The sequence below is a fragment of the Canis lupus genome, chromosome 7, assembly GCF_011100685.1.
Source record: "Canis lupus familiaris isolate Mischka breed German Shepherd chromosome 7, alternate assembly UU_Cfam_GSD_1.0, whole genome shotgun sequence".
Taxonomy (NCBI): domain Eukaryota; kingdom Metazoa; phylum Chordata; class Mammalia; order Carnivora; family Canidae; genus Canis; species Canis lupus.
In genome coordinates, this window is record NC_049228.1 from 2,026,404 (window position 1) to 2,044,395 (window position 17,992).

General features: G+C 59.5%; 1 protein-coding gene across 2 annotated transcripts; it reads right to left on the reverse strand.

Annotated features, from left to right (window-relative positions):
- Positions 1–184: 184 nt before the first annotated feature.
- On the reverse strand, positions 185–16,850 carry INAVA (innate immunity activator). 2 transcript variants are annotated; one of them, XM_038541928.1, is made up of 10 exons: positions 16,550–16,850; positions 13,968–14,031; positions 12,911–13,035; positions 12,677–12,793; positions 12,297–12,516; positions 8,047–8,100; positions 7,003–7,213; positions 6,596–6,769; positions 4,164–4,797; positions 185–2,115 (listed from the first exon to the last, which is right to left on the reverse strand). In XM_038541928.1, exons 2-10 carry the CDS (start codon positions 14,020–14,022, stop codon positions 2,023–2,025), a joined length of 1,683 nt encoding a protein of 560 aa, XP_038397856.1. In that variant the 5' UTR covers positions 14,023–14,031; positions 16,550–16,850; the 3' UTR covers positions 185–2,022. The 2 variants fall into 2 exon arrangements, with proteins under 2 accessions (XP_038397856.1, XP_038397855.1); XM_038541927.1 differs by having other exon boundaries at positions 13,968–14,116.
- Positions 16,851–17,992: the final 1,142 nt, after the last annotated feature.

Genomic DNA, 17,992 nt, shown 5'->3' on the forward strand with positions numbered 1-17,992 from the left:
CAGAGCCCCCCGCATGCCCTCCAGCAGGGGCTGCTCCTCATTGAGCCCTGTCAGGGAGGTAGAGAACCTGGAGGCCCCCCTCCACCACCCCGGCCACCCCACGCGCCCCAGGACCCAGCCATTCCAGGCAGGCGTCTTGGGCAGAACCTCTGCTCAGAAACTTGGCACAAAAGAACCCTTGTCATCACCTCGATCCATCACAAGGCACAGACTTTATTGATATACTTGGCACCACACCCCCACAGCTCCAGCCTCGCAGCCTAGGAGGCAGCCCCTGCAACTGTACCAGGCATTGCCCAGGACCAATAAGTTAACATAAAGGACGCTCATGTGTGTGGGGTGCTCGGATGTCTCCTGGCTCAGCCTAGGGGAGCTCTGGGCTCCCGGGAGGACACGGGGAGGGGAGCTGCCCATACACCCGTGAAAGGGGCTTAGAGACAAAACGAAAGAACAGAATCCAGAGGAGGACATCGGAAAGTTAACGGGGCCACAGTCCACCCCAAAAGTGGGGGAGCTGCAGGATGTGGGAAGAGCGCAGTGACAGAAATACAGGTGCTGCCTCTCAGGCTCTCTTCTCTTTCCCCACATTCCTGACAGGCCACCTACATCGCCCCCTCGGCAACCTCGTGCAGTTGGCGACACGGCCTTCTGTCCAGTGGGGAGAACTGTGTTTCACCAGGGTCAGGCATCGTGTTCTCGGAGGTTTAAGCTGTTCTCGTAGTCTCTGTCCAAGTCCAGGGCCCTGGAGGGGAAAGGGTTCTGCAGGGGCAGAACCAGAACTCAGCCCTCCCTAGACCTCCCTCGCCTCTGCTCGGTGCATTGTCCTGGGAGCAGGGGATCTGAGGGCAAAAGGGCTCTAGGATGAGAACCCAGGGACTATGGGATGGTCTGAGCACAACCAGTTTCCAGGCCTGCTCAAGTCTCAGCGGATGGGACCATTAGTGAACACCCTTAAGCGTGAGTATTCCCCTGGTTGTAAAAATAAGGACTTGCCCCGTTTCAAGGAAATCCAGTCTCATAGCAGAAGCAAAGCTGGGTAAGGAGTAGAAGGGGCAGTGACCCCTACCTCCTCCCATGTGAACATGCCACAAACATGGTGCCTTTCCAAAATTATCTGGAAGGTGTTGCTTTTAGGACTATAATGAAAAAGGTGGGGTTGCAAGCCTTCCCGATGCCCAGAGAAAGTGGTCAGAGCGTGAGCTGCCCTCCACCAAACGAGGGCTAGCACAGGCCAGCCCCTAGCCCGGGCTGCCGAATGCTACAATCTGGTGAAGCCTCACTTTCAAGGCTCAGAGGTCTGAGTGGTTGCAGGAGCCCAGAAGGCACAGAAGGCATATGGTGAGTGACTGGGACCCCTACATATGTGTGTGTGGGGGTTACGGGGTGAGAAAAATAGTGGGGTCCCTCCAGGAAGACAACACTCCACCAGGATGTATGATCTTTGCCATACCACTTCCTGTGTGCATCACAGAGCACATTACAAAGGGGGAAGGAGATTCGTTCCCTCCCCAGGCACCCCGACAGCACCCAGCTCTCTGGGAAACTGGGGGCGGGGGAGCCACACTAGCATGCCTCCAGCTGCAGGGAGACAGGTGCTGTTCTCTGGGGATGTTCTCTGAACCAGAGGGTAGAGTCTGTGAGGAAGCTCAATGTGGCCCCCTCTTCCTCATGCGTCCCCTGCCACCTGTCTTGCAGAAGGAGACAAATGCCATCAGACAGGCAAGGCCTCAAGTCTAGTAGACCAACCTCTGGGGAATAAAGCATCATCATATTATAGGGATCTTGAGGACAAATCACAAAATATAAATCCTAATGCCAGGGATTCTGAACAAAAACCATTAAAAAAAAGGGGGGGGGGGGGGGGGGGGAAAGGCTCAGCCACGGCTCATCGACCTGCGATGGGGGTAAAGGAGCTGAAGAAGGCACTCAAGGTGGGAGGGCTCAGCGCCAGCCCCGCTGTAGATCAGTCTTTTCCGGCAACTGGGCCAAGGCATTTGGGGCACACGGTGACACTGGCCTTGGTTACACCTGGCTGCTGATCTCGCCCTTCTCAGGCACAAAGACTTGCACGGGGGCCCCTTCGGGTGATCTCCGGGGCACATACACTGTGGCCACCTGCCGGAGTCAGGAAGAAAGGAGAGATCTGTGAGCAAACCAGGTAGAAATGTCCAGACAGCAAACGCAGGCACACCATCCCTGTCCCTTCAGGACACGCCCCCAGCCACTCAGTCCCGGCCCCGGCCCCCGGAGGTTCTACGTCCCCCAGTGACTGATCACTCTTTATCTATTTCCCACCCCAGCTTTCTCTGGGGTGTGACAAGCACCCCGACCTCCTCCTCCCCGCCTCTCCTGGGCTCACTTTCTTGTCGCCCTCCCTGTCGGACAGGTTGGGATGGGCTGGGCCTGGGCTAGGACAGGTCCAAGCTGGCAGGAAGGGAATAACAAAAGCACATCAGCTGGAGGGTGTGGCCTGGGACCAGGGCCAGGCTGCTGTCAGGCCAGGATGCCAGGCCAGGATGCCAGCTGCAGCCCAGAGAACTGGCGGGTGGGGGAGGGATGTGCAGCTGGGCCGACTCGGAATCTCGGGCCTCAAAGAAGCAGCCTGTTGGTGACTTCTGGAGCACGCCCCCTGCAGAGCCCTCCGTACCAGGGGGAAAGAGGACAGGAATTGTGTGTTACCCCCACTTCCAGAATGAAAACCTGAGCCATCGAAACCAGAGCAGACACCCTCACCTCTCGTCAGAGTGCTCTATCTCATCCTCTGGTCCCTGGCCGACCACAGTACCACTTACGAGCCCTTTCCACACGCTACTCTGATCATTCTGCACATAAGAACTCATTTAAAGTTCGTGGCCCCCTGAGATGGACAGTTGTCCGGTCATTATCACGTCCAAGTCACAGGGCTGAGACCTGAACCCCCTAGCCTAACTTCAGAGTCCCTGCCCTTAGCCACCAGCCACGGGGCTTCTCTGCCCTGAGGTGTGCAGGGCTGCCCCAAAAGGACACGGACCCACGGGCAATCGCAGGTCCTGGCGTCTGCAAACATGTTTTCAGACTCTCTTTGTCCTGAGCCTTCAAGTCAGGAAATTTGGGAGTTAATTCAGATTGGATTTGTGATTACAAATTGAGGCTTATCTGCTTTGCCGATCGCCTGTGGAGCGGTTAAGGAAAAACGCCTCTGCTCCGCCCAGGGTTACTACCTCCAGCCCAGTACCTGGGTGCTCGCCCCTGAGCCGAGGCAAAGTCAGGAGGTGGCCCGGGGGGTCACAAGGGCCTCCCAACGCCAGGAGGAAACGGTTTCAGCGCTGGATCGGGCTGCCACCTCCCTGCTGGCCTCCTGGCCCTGTGCTCTGGGAGCTGCTGGAATTGCAGCCCTTTCCCCAGCTGAGGGCCCTGGGCCCCCCGAGCCTCCTGAGCTCCCTGAACCCCCTCATGACCCCTGAGTCTCCAGGCCCCCCTGAGTTCCCTGAGCTCCCCAAGCTCCCTGAGCTCCCTGTGACCCCCAAGCCCCCATGACTCCCAAGCCTCCCAAGCCCTCCTGTGAGCCTCGAGGCCCCCAAGTCCCCCAAGTTCCATCACCCCCGAGCCCCCTGAACACCCCTGTGGGCCCTGAGCCCCCCAAGCCTCCTGAGCTCCCTGTGACCCCTGAGCCCCTGCAACCCCAAGCCTCCCAAGCCCTCCTGTGAGCCCCTGAGCCCTCTGTGAGCCCCGAGCCCCACCAAGCCCCCGAGCTCCTGTGACCCCTGAGCCCCCATGACCCCTGAGCTATTACCCCCAAGCCCCTCAGACCCCCAAGCTCCCTATGACCCCCAAGTCCCCTGAGTTCCCCGTGACCCCTGAACCCCTCGAGCTCCCCGTGACCCCCAAGTTCCCCAGGTCCCTGTGACTCCCAAGCCCCTTGAGCTCCCGGTGACCCCCGAGCCCCCCGAGCTCTCGGTGACCCCTGAGCCCCCTGAACTCCCTGTGACCCCCGAGTCCCCCGAGCTCCCTGTGACCCCCGAGCTCCTTGTGACCCCCGAGCCCCTCGAGCTCCCGGTGAACCCGAGCTCCCCGAGACCCCCTGAGCCCCTGCGACCGACCCCGAGCCCCCCGCGACCCCCGAGGCCCCGTGACCCCCAAGCCCCCCGAGCTCCCCGTGACCCCGAGTCCCCCCTGCGTCCTACCTGCATCCGGGGCCCCGGGGCGCGGCCGCAGCCCTCCCTCCCGGGGGGCAGGCTGCGCACGCGGAAGGCGCCCTGGCGGTCGAGCGAGTGCGGGCGGCCGCTGCGGAGGCGCGCGCGCTCGTGCCAGGACTTGAGCTCCTCGGAGACGGCGGCCCTGCTGAGCGCGCGGCCCGCGGGGCTGTCCCTGAGCGACGGCGAGCGCCCCGGGCGGCTGCGGGAGGCCCCCGGGCGCTGCCAGCGCAGCGGCTCCCCGTCGTAGGCCGGGCCCAGCGCGGGCGGCGGGAGGGGCCCCTCGGCCACCAGCACGTAGCGCGCGGCGGGGAAGGGCGCGGGCGGCGGCTGCAGGTGGAGCGCGGCCCAGGCCCCGCGGGGCGGGGGCGGCGGGCGGCGGGGCGGGGACAGGGGCCGCAGGAAGGAGATGTCGGGGCTGCTGCTGCCCGGGGACGTGGGGTGCGAGATGCTGGAGACGTCGGAGCCGCTGTCCTCGGAGCAGGAGTGGTAGGCGGGGTGCGGCAGCGGGGGCTTGGCGGCGGGGAAGCAGGAGTCCGGCACCGTCACCGTGTAGTGGGTGGGGCGGCGGCGGGGGAAGGCGCTGCGACCTCGGCCCTCGGGACCCGCCCGGAAGGAGTCCGTCCTGGGGGGGGGGGGGGAGAGGCACGGAGTCAGGGCGTCTGGGGGGGCCGAGGCTCATCCCCTGGGCCTCGGGGCGGCGCGAAGATGAACCGCTGAGGCCCCAGCAGAGGAGGCGTGGCTCCCAGGCCGGGTCTGGGGTCAGACCTCCCCAAGGCAAACACCCAGACCCTCCTGGCCTCAGGTGCCTTGCAGCAAGTCCCTCGTGCTGCATTCACACTTCTGTGGTCTGTGGCAAGTGTGCCCCCTTGGGGACACACATCCTGCTCACGCAGACAGGGGCCGGCCTCTAGGCGGCACCTGTAAAGTCGCGTGGTACAGACCCTCAAAGCAACCAGATGGGCCGCCATCCACAAGCCAAGGAGCAGCCTTAGAAAAAACCAGCCCTACCCAGATCTTGGAGACGGCCAGCCTCCACCCACTCTGTGGTCCTTGTTACCGGAGCGCTACCAAACTAATACAGGGTGCTACCTGCAGGTTGGATTGCCCCTCTGCAGGGACAGCAACCCAGGCCCCCCGGGGCGGAAGTCCAGCCCTCACTGATAATGTGCTCCCAGGGGGAGCCGTGTCTGCCCAGATCTGCACAAAGCACTGTTTGTAAAACAGCCCTGGAAGTATGTAAAATATAAAATTCCTTGTTGACCTGGGAGCAGTGGTTCCAAGCTGCACCCTGTCCATCCGGTGCTGCCTGACAAGCAAATTTAAACTGACAGAAGAGCCCAGCAAGAGTGCCCGGGGCTTTCCTGTCGTATCTCTGGCCCGGAGACCATCACCAAGAATATTGGTAAAATGCCTGGAAAGTCAACATACAACCGATTCTCATTATTTGCAGATTCTGTGTTTGCAAAATCAGCCACAGCTAGAATGTATTTGTAACCTCAAATCAACACTCACAACACTGGTGGTCATTTGTGGATGTGCAGAATGGTGAAAACTTTGAGATGCCCAATAGCACGATCTCAGCTGAGAGCGGACACAGCGATGCTCTGACCTCTTGTTTGGCTTTCATACTATAAATGAGTGTCCTCTCCACAATCTACTTAGCGTTTTGTATTTTTGTGCTTCTCCTTAGTGACTTTACTGTTTAAAATGACCCCTTAAAAAAAATAAAATAAAATAAAATAAGCCCTTAGCATAGTGCAGAAGTGTGTCTGGAAGTCCAGGAAGGCTACGATGTGCCCTCTGTAGAATACACGTATTAGATGAGCCTTATTCAGGCATGCGTTGTGGTGCTATTGGAGTTCAATGCTAAGGAGTCAATAATATATATTAAATAAGGAGTCTTTAATAGAAACATAAAACAAAGTTATGTATTGATCAGTCGACAAAAATGTGTGACCAGAAGCTCTCAGGAGCCTAACCCTACATTCTCCCTAGGAGCAGTGGTTCAGTATTGCAAATTCAGTGTTTACAGTGACTTTATGGACATAAAACTACTGCAGATGATGAGAACTGACTGCACGTCAGGTGAGAAAGTGAACATCCACTGCCAGTGACCAGTAACAAAACAATCTTAAACAATTACAAAAGTTTTGACATTCTCTCGCCCTAAGAGAGTATGGCTAGGGGGAGAAAGCATGAATTGCTCTGTGCAGAAAACAGCTTGCTTCGCGAATGACTTGCCTCTGGTTTTGCTGATTGTGTGGCACGGCCTCTATTGAGAGGTGCCCCAAGAAGAGATCCTTGGGAGAAGCCACAACACGAGCCACACATCACCCATGGTCCCACCTATACCCTAGAAGCCACCACCCTCCACATATAAGCTCTCCATAGTGGGTCCCTCCTCGCCCTGCACCTCTTACCTCAGAGACTGCGACTGGCCCCTCCTCCCCTGCATCTCGGGGGTGGCTGGGGCACTAGTGCGGCCCTGCCGCTGGCCAGGAACACTGCGGATGGGAACCACGTGGTAGGAAGCAGGCTCCAGCAGCCACAGGCTGGAGGTACTGGGCCCATCCTGGGGTGTAGTGGCTGGGCTGCTGCAAAAGGATTAGAGACGGGTTGGCGGCAAGAACGCCTCCACTGAGGGGGCCAAGTTGGAAGCTGTGCGGAGGAAGGGGGCACAGTGGAAGGGGACCCCAAAACCCACTCCTCCCACCATCACAGTTAGGGAGAGAGGCCGTCTCCCATGCCTTACCCTTCTCGCACCCCTTCCCCACCTACTCCCGGCCCTCCTTCCATCCCGCCCGCCCTCCTTCCTCCCCGCCCGGACCTGGACTCGCTATTGGGTTCGGAAGACTTTCTGGGCTTCTCATAGGGGTGGTCCAGGCTGGTCTCCTTCCAGGGGCTGTTCTGGATGGGAGCCCGCTCCAGGCCCCCAGCCTCAGATCCTGCTGGCTGCAACCCCTCGAGGCTCTGGGGTGGAAGAGGCCGGGAAGGTGGAGCTGGGGACTCTGGGGGCGGTTTTGGCACTTGGGATTCCTCTGCAGGGTAAGAAGAACTCGGTGAAGGCAGTGGCTGGAAAATTGGCCCAACAAGAACCTCCGTGGCCCTGCCTTGCTCTCCCTGCCGTGGCTGCTTGTCTGGCAGCTCCAGGCTCAGAGGCTCAAAAACGTTTTCTGCTCCTTTGAGACTTCCTCCCTCACGGCTCTGTTTTACACCTGCCTCCTTCAAGAAGCCTCCCCAGATGGACTCTCCTTCACTCCCATTATTCCACCCTCTAATCTTTGCTCCTCCTACCACGTCTGCAGCTAACTTTCTGCTTACCAGTTTTTCTTGTTCATGCTGTGCCCATGTGTGCTATTATTCCCTTACTGACCTGGTCCCTCCCCTAGGCAGGACTGTACTACCCTCTTGGTCCATCTTGACCCTGAGCATCCTTAAGGTTTATAAACAGGGTTTTTAATCTGTGTGCTACTCTCCATCCAAAAAGGGCAACGATTGCAGCCAGATGGCTCTTAGGGTCAGGTGCGTATCAAGATAATGTCCCAGGGTGAAGGCAGGGACCACCCCCCGACCCCATAGGCTCTCCTAGAATTCACCTTTTCCTCCCCCGCCAAAATGATTGAACTTACAGAATGGGTGAGGGTCAGCACATTCCCACCCTCAAATGAACACTCACAGGGGCACAGAGTAATGAGTATCAAGTAGGAGTGGAAACCCTGAGCCCGCCCGGCACCCCTGCCTTCACTAGTTCACGGACTCTCCATTCCCCCTTTGAAGTCCTCACTAGTGAACTCTGCCAAAGCCCCCCCACCCCCACTGTCTTCCAACAGGAGCCCAGCCCTGACAATAGTCCCCAAACGACCCCTCTCACCTTCCTCCAGGAGTAGCCCATCGGAGAGGGAGCTGTCATCTGAGGCACTGAGCTCTGGGAAAGTCAAAGGGGAGAGAAGGAGGTGAGGAAAATCAATCCACAGATCTGGGCTAACAGGATTGACCCCACCCCCTTCCTGATAGCATCCCTTATCAGGAAATACCAGCTATGTACTAAATACTATATTGGATATGAATTATTTACTTGGAAGTAGAAAAATAAAGTTAGGAGCAAGAAGACAGGAAGCCTGATTTTAATCCTGGCTCTGCCACTAGCTGTGCAACCTTGAGTAAATGATTTCAATGGTCTGGGCCTCAGTTTCTCCATCTTTCAAAAAAGCCACAGCTTCCTCTGGCAGGGCTTCCTGGCAGTGGAAGGGAAAGGCAAAGTGTTGTTTTGGAAGGTCCTTGGGATAAAAATGATTTTCCTAACTTTTCTAGGCTTCTGAGATTATAAATACAACTCAATTCAAGGACCCCAAATCTGAGAAGTCCTGCATTACCAGCACCAAAAGTGGTGCAAAGTGGGAATTGAAGCTGTAGGGCTGTGGGACCAATTCACATTGGGCTGGCTAGATAAGGAAGGTTCTTCAGGTGGTGATAGGACAGGTGACCCGAGGGCAATGGGAGTATGACGTTTATGCGCCATACAGCAGCAGTGCTGTATGAAATCCCAAGAAATCCGAGGGAGCTCCTATTTGCCGTTGCCCCTGAACAAACTGAAACCTTCAGACCTTGAGAATACTCGTAATGTGACCTGGACGGAATTCACTAAGTATTTTCGACGACGACGGTTGATCACAATGATGAGGGGACATTAACAATAGCTAAAATTTCTATCGTGCTAATACATTTCTAAGTACTTTACATACATTAATTCATGTGATCGTCCTAACCATCCCGTAAGTAAATACTATTATCATCATGTAATAGCTAAGAAAAGCAAGGTCTGGAGGAATTGAGTAACGGGAGTCCAGTCAATCCACCAAAAGGTGATTGAGTCAGGATTCAAACTCAGATGGTCTGACCAGAGTCTGGCTCGTCACCACTACCATTTATCGGCTCTCCAGTTAGCTAACATCGGATGCATCATTATCCAGAAAGTTCTAAGAAAGTAAATAATTCCAAATCCTTTATAACAGGGAATGGCAAACTACAGGCCCTTGGGTCAAATCCAGTTAGCCAACTTTTTATAAATAAAGTTTTATTGAGACACAGGCACAGATTTGTTTACATACTGTCTGGCTGCCTTTGAGCCACAATGGCCGAGTTGAGTGGTTCTGACAGGGACTTATAGCCCACGGAGCCCATAGACTATTTACTCTCTGAGCCTCTACAAAAAGCTCTGACAAAAGCTTGTCAACCTTTGCTCCATAACTTACATGAAATAAAAACTCTACCCAGAATAGTTCTTAAACCCGGTAGGGCATACTGCCCACGGAGCGGGGCCAACCCCCAAGTAGCCAGCCTCCCATGCTAGCCTCTGCTTTGGGGTTCAAATGAGGAGACACCCTTTTATTGAATTCTGGTTCTCTGCCTCTGATCTTTTCCAAAACCCTGGAGCATAAAGAAAAGAGTTTATTTCCCACAGATGTCATGTTGAAGACATGGTGGGACTGTTCCTATCATGGCCCAGTGATACAGCTGGGGTTAGAGTCATGGGTTTTGGTTTGACAGTCTGGTCTGGGAAGAAAGACATCATCTCCCTTCATCCCTAAGCTTCATAAAAAACAAGCAGATCCTTGGCCAGATTCTTTGGCCCAAAAAAGTACAATGTGGTGAGGGTCATCTGGAGACCCCTGCCTTCGAGGAGGTAAGGCATGGGTGGAGCCAAACAAGCCGTTCCGACAGCTGCTCCCTGTCTCAGCCTCACTGCCCCAACCCCGGACCGGGTCAACCTCGCCCTGCCCTCGGTCAGCAGTGGCAGCAGGACTGCCCAGTGGGGAGGGACTACAGAGATCATCCTCACAAACAGAGCATTCTCGAAGGCCGCAGTATCCAACAGGTCACCACTAGCTGCATGGGGTTATGCTAATTAAAGGTAAATAAAATTAAGTCACACCAGGCACATTTTAAATGCTCAGTGGCCTCTAGGGCCTACCGCATTAGACAGCACAGATCCAGAACATTTCCCTCATCACAGAAATTCTAGTAGAGGGGCGCCTGGGTGGCTCAGTGGTTGAGCTCCTGCCTTCGGCTCAGGTCATGATCCCAGGGTCCTGGGATCAAGTCCCACATCGGGGTCCCTGCATGGAGCCTGCTTCTCCCCCTGCCTGTGTCTCTGCCTCTCTCTGTGTCTCTCATGAATAAGTAAATCTCTTAAAAGAAAAAAAGAAGACATTCTAGTAGACAGCATTGCTCAGGGCAGGTGTTGTCAGTCAACAAACGCATCCTGAGCACCTAGGACAATCAGGTGTGTGTTGAGGGGAATTTCTCCTTAAGTTCACTGTGATAAATTAGTTTAGCACCTGCCTGCTCCTGCCACCTGCAGGGTACTAATTACTCCCACCTTGCATAATTAGTAATTATTCTAAATCGAATAAGCCTTGTGTGGAGACCAAGGGGGCAGGGTGGCTTTTTCTCTTTTCTTTTTCTTTTTATTCTTTCTTTCTTGTTTGCTTTTTTTCTTTTTAATTCAAAACACCTTTCAGCTACTAATTATTAATCCCTTCCTACTTCCTCCTTCCAGGGGAAGCTCGCTGGGCAGGGATGCCACAGGGATGGAACCACTTGCTAGAGCCGCCGCCTGCTAGGCTCCCAAGGAGGGACATCAGAGCCCCAGACCTCAGGCCCCACGGTCAAGGCAGGGTTTGAAGGTGGGGAGCGCAGGGTCTTTCGCTCTGGTCTGGAGGGCGAAAGGCCACGCTACACCATGTTTCTTCTCTACAGCTCTGTGTTCACCTGAGCTGAGCACCCCGAGAAGGTTTCAGAACCTCCTGCCTCCCCCCAGAGGGTTAACCAAAGCCCCAGGCGTGTGCTGACCTGCTCTCAGCCCCCGCAAGAAGCGTCATTGGTGGCAGTGGCAGCCGCAGAGGAACACCCCCCACCGCCCCCCACCCCACCACCTGCAGGCCTGAGCATTTCCAGCTGGAGGGGAATGCAGAAGGGGCTGAGACAAATAGAGACGGGCCCTCTCCCTCCCCTGCCAGCCCCCCCCCCCCAGCAGAGCAAGTGAGCCCTCAGGGACTGTCTGTGCCCAGGTCCATAGCTTCCTTTCAAGGGGGCGGGGAGGGGGCGTAGGGGTCAAGTCCTGGGACCCAGTCAGAGTAGAGGGAGGACGGAGAACTTTCCCATCTGGGTCTTGGAGCCCGGAAGTGCTGTCTTGCAGCCGGCCGAGCCAGAGCCAGAGCCAGAGCCAGAGCCAGTCGACCCAGAGAAGTGTTGCCATCAGAGCCTGGGTCGGGCGGGGGCACCTTCCCCTGTTTATTGGATCAGCTGTCACGGGGAGGCACCTCCTCCCTGGCCCTCTGCCTCTGCTGGAGGTGACCTGGCAGGCGGTCTGGTCACACCCTTCCCCTCTACATTAGAGACAACCTGTGGCGGCGGGGACTCCTGAGACCTGTGCTGAACGCGTCCCCTTGTCCAAGGCACGGGGGACCCTACATTCGAGCATCCCCAACCAAGGGAGGAGAGCAGCCTCAGGGAAAAGGCAGCGTAAGGTGCAGGGGTAGGAACCTGGGGTGGGGGGAAGGAAACCATCCCCCGAGCCCACCCGAGCCTGGGCATCCTGCCCTGTCCCAGGCCACCGCTCCCCACCCCGGGAGGTCGGGCCCCACGGGAGGCGTGGGTCGGGGCCAGCCATGGGCACGATGCCCTGGGAACCGGAAGGGAGGCTGCCAGGCCACCTAAGCAGCTGGGCTTGGGTCTGAGAACAGCGTGAGCGCACCCAAGGGCTCAGAACCGCTTGCTGGAGGGTGACCGGGCTGCGAGGGTGTCCGGCAGCGGCGGGTCCTGGGCAGGGAGCACTCCCCGCACGCTGCGGCCCCAGGTCCCCGGGCCACGGGGGGAGGCTGGGGTCACGGTAGGGCAGGGGGTGCCGGTCTGCAGCTAAGCGTCCCCCAGTAGGCCTGGGCGCCGAGGCGGCGGGCAGCGCCTCCCCCCGACCCCGCGCCGGAGGGGCCCGGCTTCTGCAGCTGAGGCCCAAGCTGAGGCCCGGGGCACCTGCGGGAGCGCGGCGCGGCGCCTCAGGGGCGGCCCTTCCCGGGTTCGAGGAGGACGCGGGAGCCACGGGAGGGGGCGGCGGCGGCTCACCTCGGCCCAGGGCCCGCGCGGCGGGGGCCGCCCCGGCCGAGCGCCTCCGCTCCCGCAGGCAGCGCTGCAGCGCCCTCAGCTTCTCCTCCTCGCGCTGCACCGCGTGCTTCCGCTGCCGCCGCGCCTGCCTGCTCAGGTGGTCCTCGCCGCACAGCCGCCGCGCCGCCGCCGCGATCTGCCGCTGCACCGCCAGCTCGCGCTCCAGGCCGCCCAGCGGGTCCTGCGGGGCGCGGGGTCAGGCGCCGGAGCACCCGCCCCGCCCCGCCCCGCCCCGCCCCGCCCTCCTGGGGGTGCCCGGGGGGGGGGGGCCGGCCTCGGGGCGGAGCGGCCGGGCCTCAGGAGCCGCCCCGCAGGCCGCGCCGCGCCTCTGCCCGCCTCACCTCTCCGCGCAGGGCCCGCTCGTCCAGCCTGTAGGCCGCCCCGACCCTGCGCCGCACCCTGGGCGCCTTCTCCCCGGGCCTGAGGGGGTACTCCGCGGGCAGCAGCCCCGTCAGCTCCTGCGGGGAGGCCGCGTCAGCCCGCCGGCTCGCCGCCCGCACCCCTGCCCGCCCACCGCCGGCCCAGCCCCCCAGGGAGCGGGCTCCCCCCAGCCCAGCGCCCCCCCCAGCCCTCACCGCCTCCCTGAGGCACAGCCTCCTCAGCTCCTCCAGCCGCGCCTCCAGCCGCGCCTCCAGGGCCCTCTGCTGCTCGCGGCCCGCGGGCGCCAGCTCCTTCAGCGGGGACACCGGGCTGTCGGGGCCTGGGGGCGGCAGGGGGCGGCAGGGGGGCGGCTCGCGGGCGCTCCGGCTCCGGGCGCGACGCCCCCACACGCCCCCTTGCGGTCCCGGGCGCCGCGGCAGCTGCACACTCGCCCGGGCACAGCCTCGCGCCGCCCGCCGGGCCAGGGGAGGGCAGCCCCGCCGCCAGCACCACGCCGGCCCTCCTCCCCCTCCTCCCCCTCCTCCTCCTCGCCCCCCTCCTCCCCCTCCTCCTCTTCCTCCTCCTCCCTGTTCCCCTCATCTTCCACCTCCCCCTCCTCCTCCCCCTCCTCATCCCCCTCCTCCCCTTCCTCCTTCCCTCCTCCCCCTCCTCATCCCCCTCCTCTCCTCCTCTCCCTCCTCTACCTCTCCCTCCTCCTCATCCCCCTCCTCCTCTCCCTCCTCTACCTCTCCCTCCTCCTCATCCCCCTCCTCCTCTCCCTCCTCTACCTCTCCCTCCTCCTCATCCCCCTCCTCCTCTCCCTCCTCTACCTCTCCCCTCCTCCTCTCCTGCCTCCCTCTCCTCCCTTCCTCTTCTGCCTCCCCCATCTCCTCCCGTCATCCCCGTCCTCCTCCTCATCCCCCTCCTCCACTTCTCTGCCACTCTCTCTTTCTCTCTCACCCACATTCGTGCTGCTTCTTTCCTCTCTTCTGTCAGGACTAGGCCCACAGACTCAGGCCACTGAGAGGCCCTTTCTAGTAGCCAGATAAGATTTTTCTACTTCTTAGTAATCACTAGGGCCAAAAGTGCGGAGACCTGTTCCAGATAGGATCAGACCTCCAGGCCGGGCCATCTAGGAAAAACTGCAGCCCCTCCAGGGTCTAGCCCCCAGCGGAGGCCTCCCCCACCCACCCCACCTGCCCCCTACTCAGCTTCCAGCCACTCGGCCTCCCAGCCCTGGGGCCCACCGGCGGGATTCCCCAAACCACTCACCAGACTGCAGGATGATGCCACTGTCGGTGTCGCTGACCTCATCCTTACTCTCCATGGTGGATTTCTGGGAGGCGGGGGCACAGAGTAGGGAGGGGTGACCCGGTTCCCAACCTGAGCCAGGATGTGGCGGTGGCCTGCAGTTTCCCCAGCTTTTAAGAGAACGATAAAACAGGCTGCACGTGAAACCTCTTGGTTCCAAAGAGAGCTTAGGAAGAGGAGATGCTTGAGGGCAGGGGGAGAGGAAGTGAGGGCCGTTTCTGGGACAGGTGTGGGGGGTTCTCAGTGTTGGAGGTGCTGAAGAGAAGCCTCCGTGGGCCTCACCAGCAAACCTGTTCTCGGGGGGGCTCTCTGCGCCCACCCTAGCCCCCCGCTGCCTCCTTCCGTGGCCACAGGACCACTAAGCCTGGGGAGATGGGTAAGGAAAAGAGCAAGAAAGAGGATGAAAAGGAATGGGATGAGAAAAATGGGTGGGAGGGCAAAGCAAGGAGGAAAGAGAGCAGAAAGGGAAGACGTCTTTTTAGGGCACAGCCATCCCCATGGGGCTGATTGTCCTCAGCCTGGGGACCCAGGAGGCAGGAGGCCTGTCCCACTGCCCCCGTGGGTGACAGCACCTCAAGAAGGGGGTGGGCACTGGGTCCTGCTGCTCTGTCCTCTGGACCAGGGTATTCATCCAAAGGCAGGTGCCAGAGAGCTGTCCCAAAGCCCTGAAATAATTCCCAAGCCACTATGTCTGAAGACCCCTCAAGGAGGAGTCGGCTGAGACCCCCTAGACCCCACAGCCAGGGGAGACCCAGCGTGTGTGTATGTGTGTCAGGGTCACAGGCGGAGTGGGGGGGTTTGTAACTAGAGCGGACGCTGCCCGAGGACAGAAGGAGCCCACCCATCCCCTGCCTCCTGGGGCCACTTGGGTGGCACAGGGATAATCTCAGTGTGTTTTGGCCCGGCCGGGCACCAGACGCCCAAACAACACCTGCTGTTCGCCCCCTCGCATCTCACCGCACTCACACCCCTGGTCACACCCCTGGTCGGGGCCCAGCTGGCCAGGGCCTGGCAGCTGTTGGCTGGAGCAGAGGTGGGGAGGGGCGGGTGGAGCCCCGGCGGGCGATCTGGAAGGAGAGCCCAGCCACCTCCTCACTGAGTCAGCCCATTGAGCAACAGTCCAAAAGTCCTTCTGAGTTTCTGTCTGGAGTTTATCCTGCCTCCCCAGGCGCAGGGCCACAGGGTGGAGGAGAGGGCTACACACACACACACACACACACACACACACACACACACACACCCCGCCACCAGCCAAGGGCAGCGGGGAGCAGGCTTTGGACAAACAGCACAAGCGAGGCAAGGACAGGGAGGGAGGACTGCGACGGCCACGTCCCCGGGAGGACCTCTGCCTCCCGAGACCGGAGGAGCAGGAACCATCGAGCACTTTTATAGACCCCATAAACCATACGGCCCGTCAGAGTACCCGTCAGAGTACCGTGAGCAACAACAATAAAAACAGCCCGGAAGACAGTATGTACCTGCCCTTTGGAATTTCAATCTTCCAGGGAAGTCTAGAGAATGGATGGTAGGATTAAAAAAAAAAAAAAAAAAAAAAAAGTTTATGCGGGGTCTTTGCAAACATGCCAAAGAGGGAGACGGCCCGTGTTCTGGAAGGCCAGGACGGCCAGGACTGGGGCTTGGCGCGAGAGCCACCTGTGCGGGGCCGTCCCGTCCCCCTCGGGCGCCGGGAGCAGGCCGGGTGCAGCCTGTAGCCTCCCCAGCGGCGGCAGCGCCCCCAGAGCCGGGAGCCAGGAGGTAATGTGCAAGTGAAGCCATTAATTAGTCACACTTGCTAATTAATTATTAACCACTAAGGAGTTGCCTTGGGAAGCTGTGCGATCTCGCCCGTTTCCCTCCTTGGCTGCTGCTTGGAGTGGCCCCGACAGAGGGGTGGGGGTGAGGGGCCCGGCACCCCCCCTCCCCTCCGGGGCTCACTGCTGGGTTCCGGGCGCCCCAGTCTGACGCTGGGCTGACTCGGGCTCAACCCCTGAGACTGGGAGGCTCCGTGCAGCCCCCTGGTTCCTCCTGGTTCCTCGTGGCGCAGCCAGGAGACCGCGCTCCCGCCCCGAGGCCGCCCCTCGCGGGGACCCCGCTCAGCTCCCCTCCACCCACCGCCCAGGAGTCTGTCGGAAGGAGGCAGCTGCGGCCCTGGGGGCGACCCCTGACCCAACATGGTCCGGGGGGAAGGGCAGAGGAGGAAAGGAGAGGCAAAGAGGGAGGAGGGAAAGACCAGCGCTGCAGCCCCCAGGCCGAGCCACCGAGGACCCCCCCCACAGAGGACCCCCCCCACAGCCGTGCCCCCAAAGCCAGGCCCTGGGCCTCTCCCTTTCTCCAGTGGAGACTGAGGCCTGGGGACCACAGCAAAGGCTCCGCATCTGGGCCCAGCAGCACCCCCATCGTCTTGTGCTGGGACACAAGGAGGAAGGGGGCGGTGGTGATGAAGGGGGGTGGCGGCCACGGCTCCTGCAGGGGCTCCCCGCCGCCCCCTGGTGCCAGCCTGCCCCTCTGCCCCAAAGACCTGCTCCACCCTGCCCTGCCCTCACCTGCTCCTGGGGTTGAGTCCAGGATCCCAGAGACAGCCCCTGTTCCCAGGTCAGGGGGCTGCGGGGTGTCGCATGTCGCCGCAGGGAGTCCCAGGCCACAGGCCGGCCTCCCCTGCTCTCTCTGTGACCTGGCTCAGGCTCCACTTGCTGTTGCCGCCGCGATGGCCGCCCCTCCCTCTGGGCCGCCTGCTGGCCCGCCTGCCTTTCCTCCTAGGCTGCCTGCCGGCCCAGGGGAACCAGGTTACTTGTTAGGACTTGAGTCAGAGGGGAGGAGCAGGTGAGCAAGTCCTTCCCTGAACTAATCTGGCTGTGGCTGTTGTTGCCAGCAGGCAGCTCCTGGGCCTCTGCACTTCCGGGGGCGGGGGAGTGGGGGTGAGTAGGGAGAAAGGGGCTCCCCACGGAGGAGCCCTAGAAGAAGGCAACAGGGGTCACGTCTTCATGGCCTCAAGGGACCCTAATGCAACATGGTGAGCTGTTAGGTGCACAGTTGCCCTCCTGACCCTCACTTTCCCTCTCCAGAAATCAAGGCACACAAGGCCCCCAGAAATAGGGGAAGGGTCCACCATCCATGGGGATACCAGCAAGAAGTTGACAAAACGACAATAGGTCCTTGCTCGTTCCATCCACTGAAATGGAGACCAAGGCCTGAGTTTTGTCTTTCTCGAATCAGGTTTTAAAAAACTTCAGGCAACAGGCACCTGGGTGGCTCAGTGGGTTATGCGTCTGCCTTGGGCTCCGGTCATGATCCCAAGGTCCTGGGATGGAGCCCCCCATTGCACTGGGCTCTCTGCTCAGCGGGGAGTCTGTTTCTCCCTCTGCCTCTGCTCTGCTCTTTCTCTCTCTTTCAGATGTGCTCTCTAATAAATAAAATCTTAAAAAAAAAAACTACCTCTTATTTAAAAGAAAACAAAACAAAAACATCAGGCAAGGCAATAACCATGGAACTCCACACGGGAAGGCTCTAGGGTCCTAAAGAAAGCAAGAGTGTTCTCTCCATCCTAGACATTTTCCCCCCGGATCATCACAGCCTATTTATTACTTACATCCATCCCTCAGTAGGGTGTGTGGAGCACTAAGCTGAACCCCAGTCCTGGCCCCTGCTCCACAGGAGAGCCACTGTGACCCCAGTATCTCAGCCCATGCCCCAATCATGAGGAACCAGAGACCAAAATGGAACTTGTTCTCTCCAGATAATAAGCCTCCAGGTCTCCTACCCCGTGGATCCTCAGGCCAACCAAACACTGTTCGGAAGTCAGCCCATTTCATTGGGAGAAGCAAGGGCTAAGGCCACCTGTTGCTACGCCATGGACAACACGGGACGTACAGGAGATTAAGGACTACACCCCTCACAGCCTCATCTCACCACCTCCCTTTCTCCGATACTCCCACGGCGCCCCTTAACCCTGGGGTCTCAGCACCTCAACTTGGCTCTGGATTGCTACC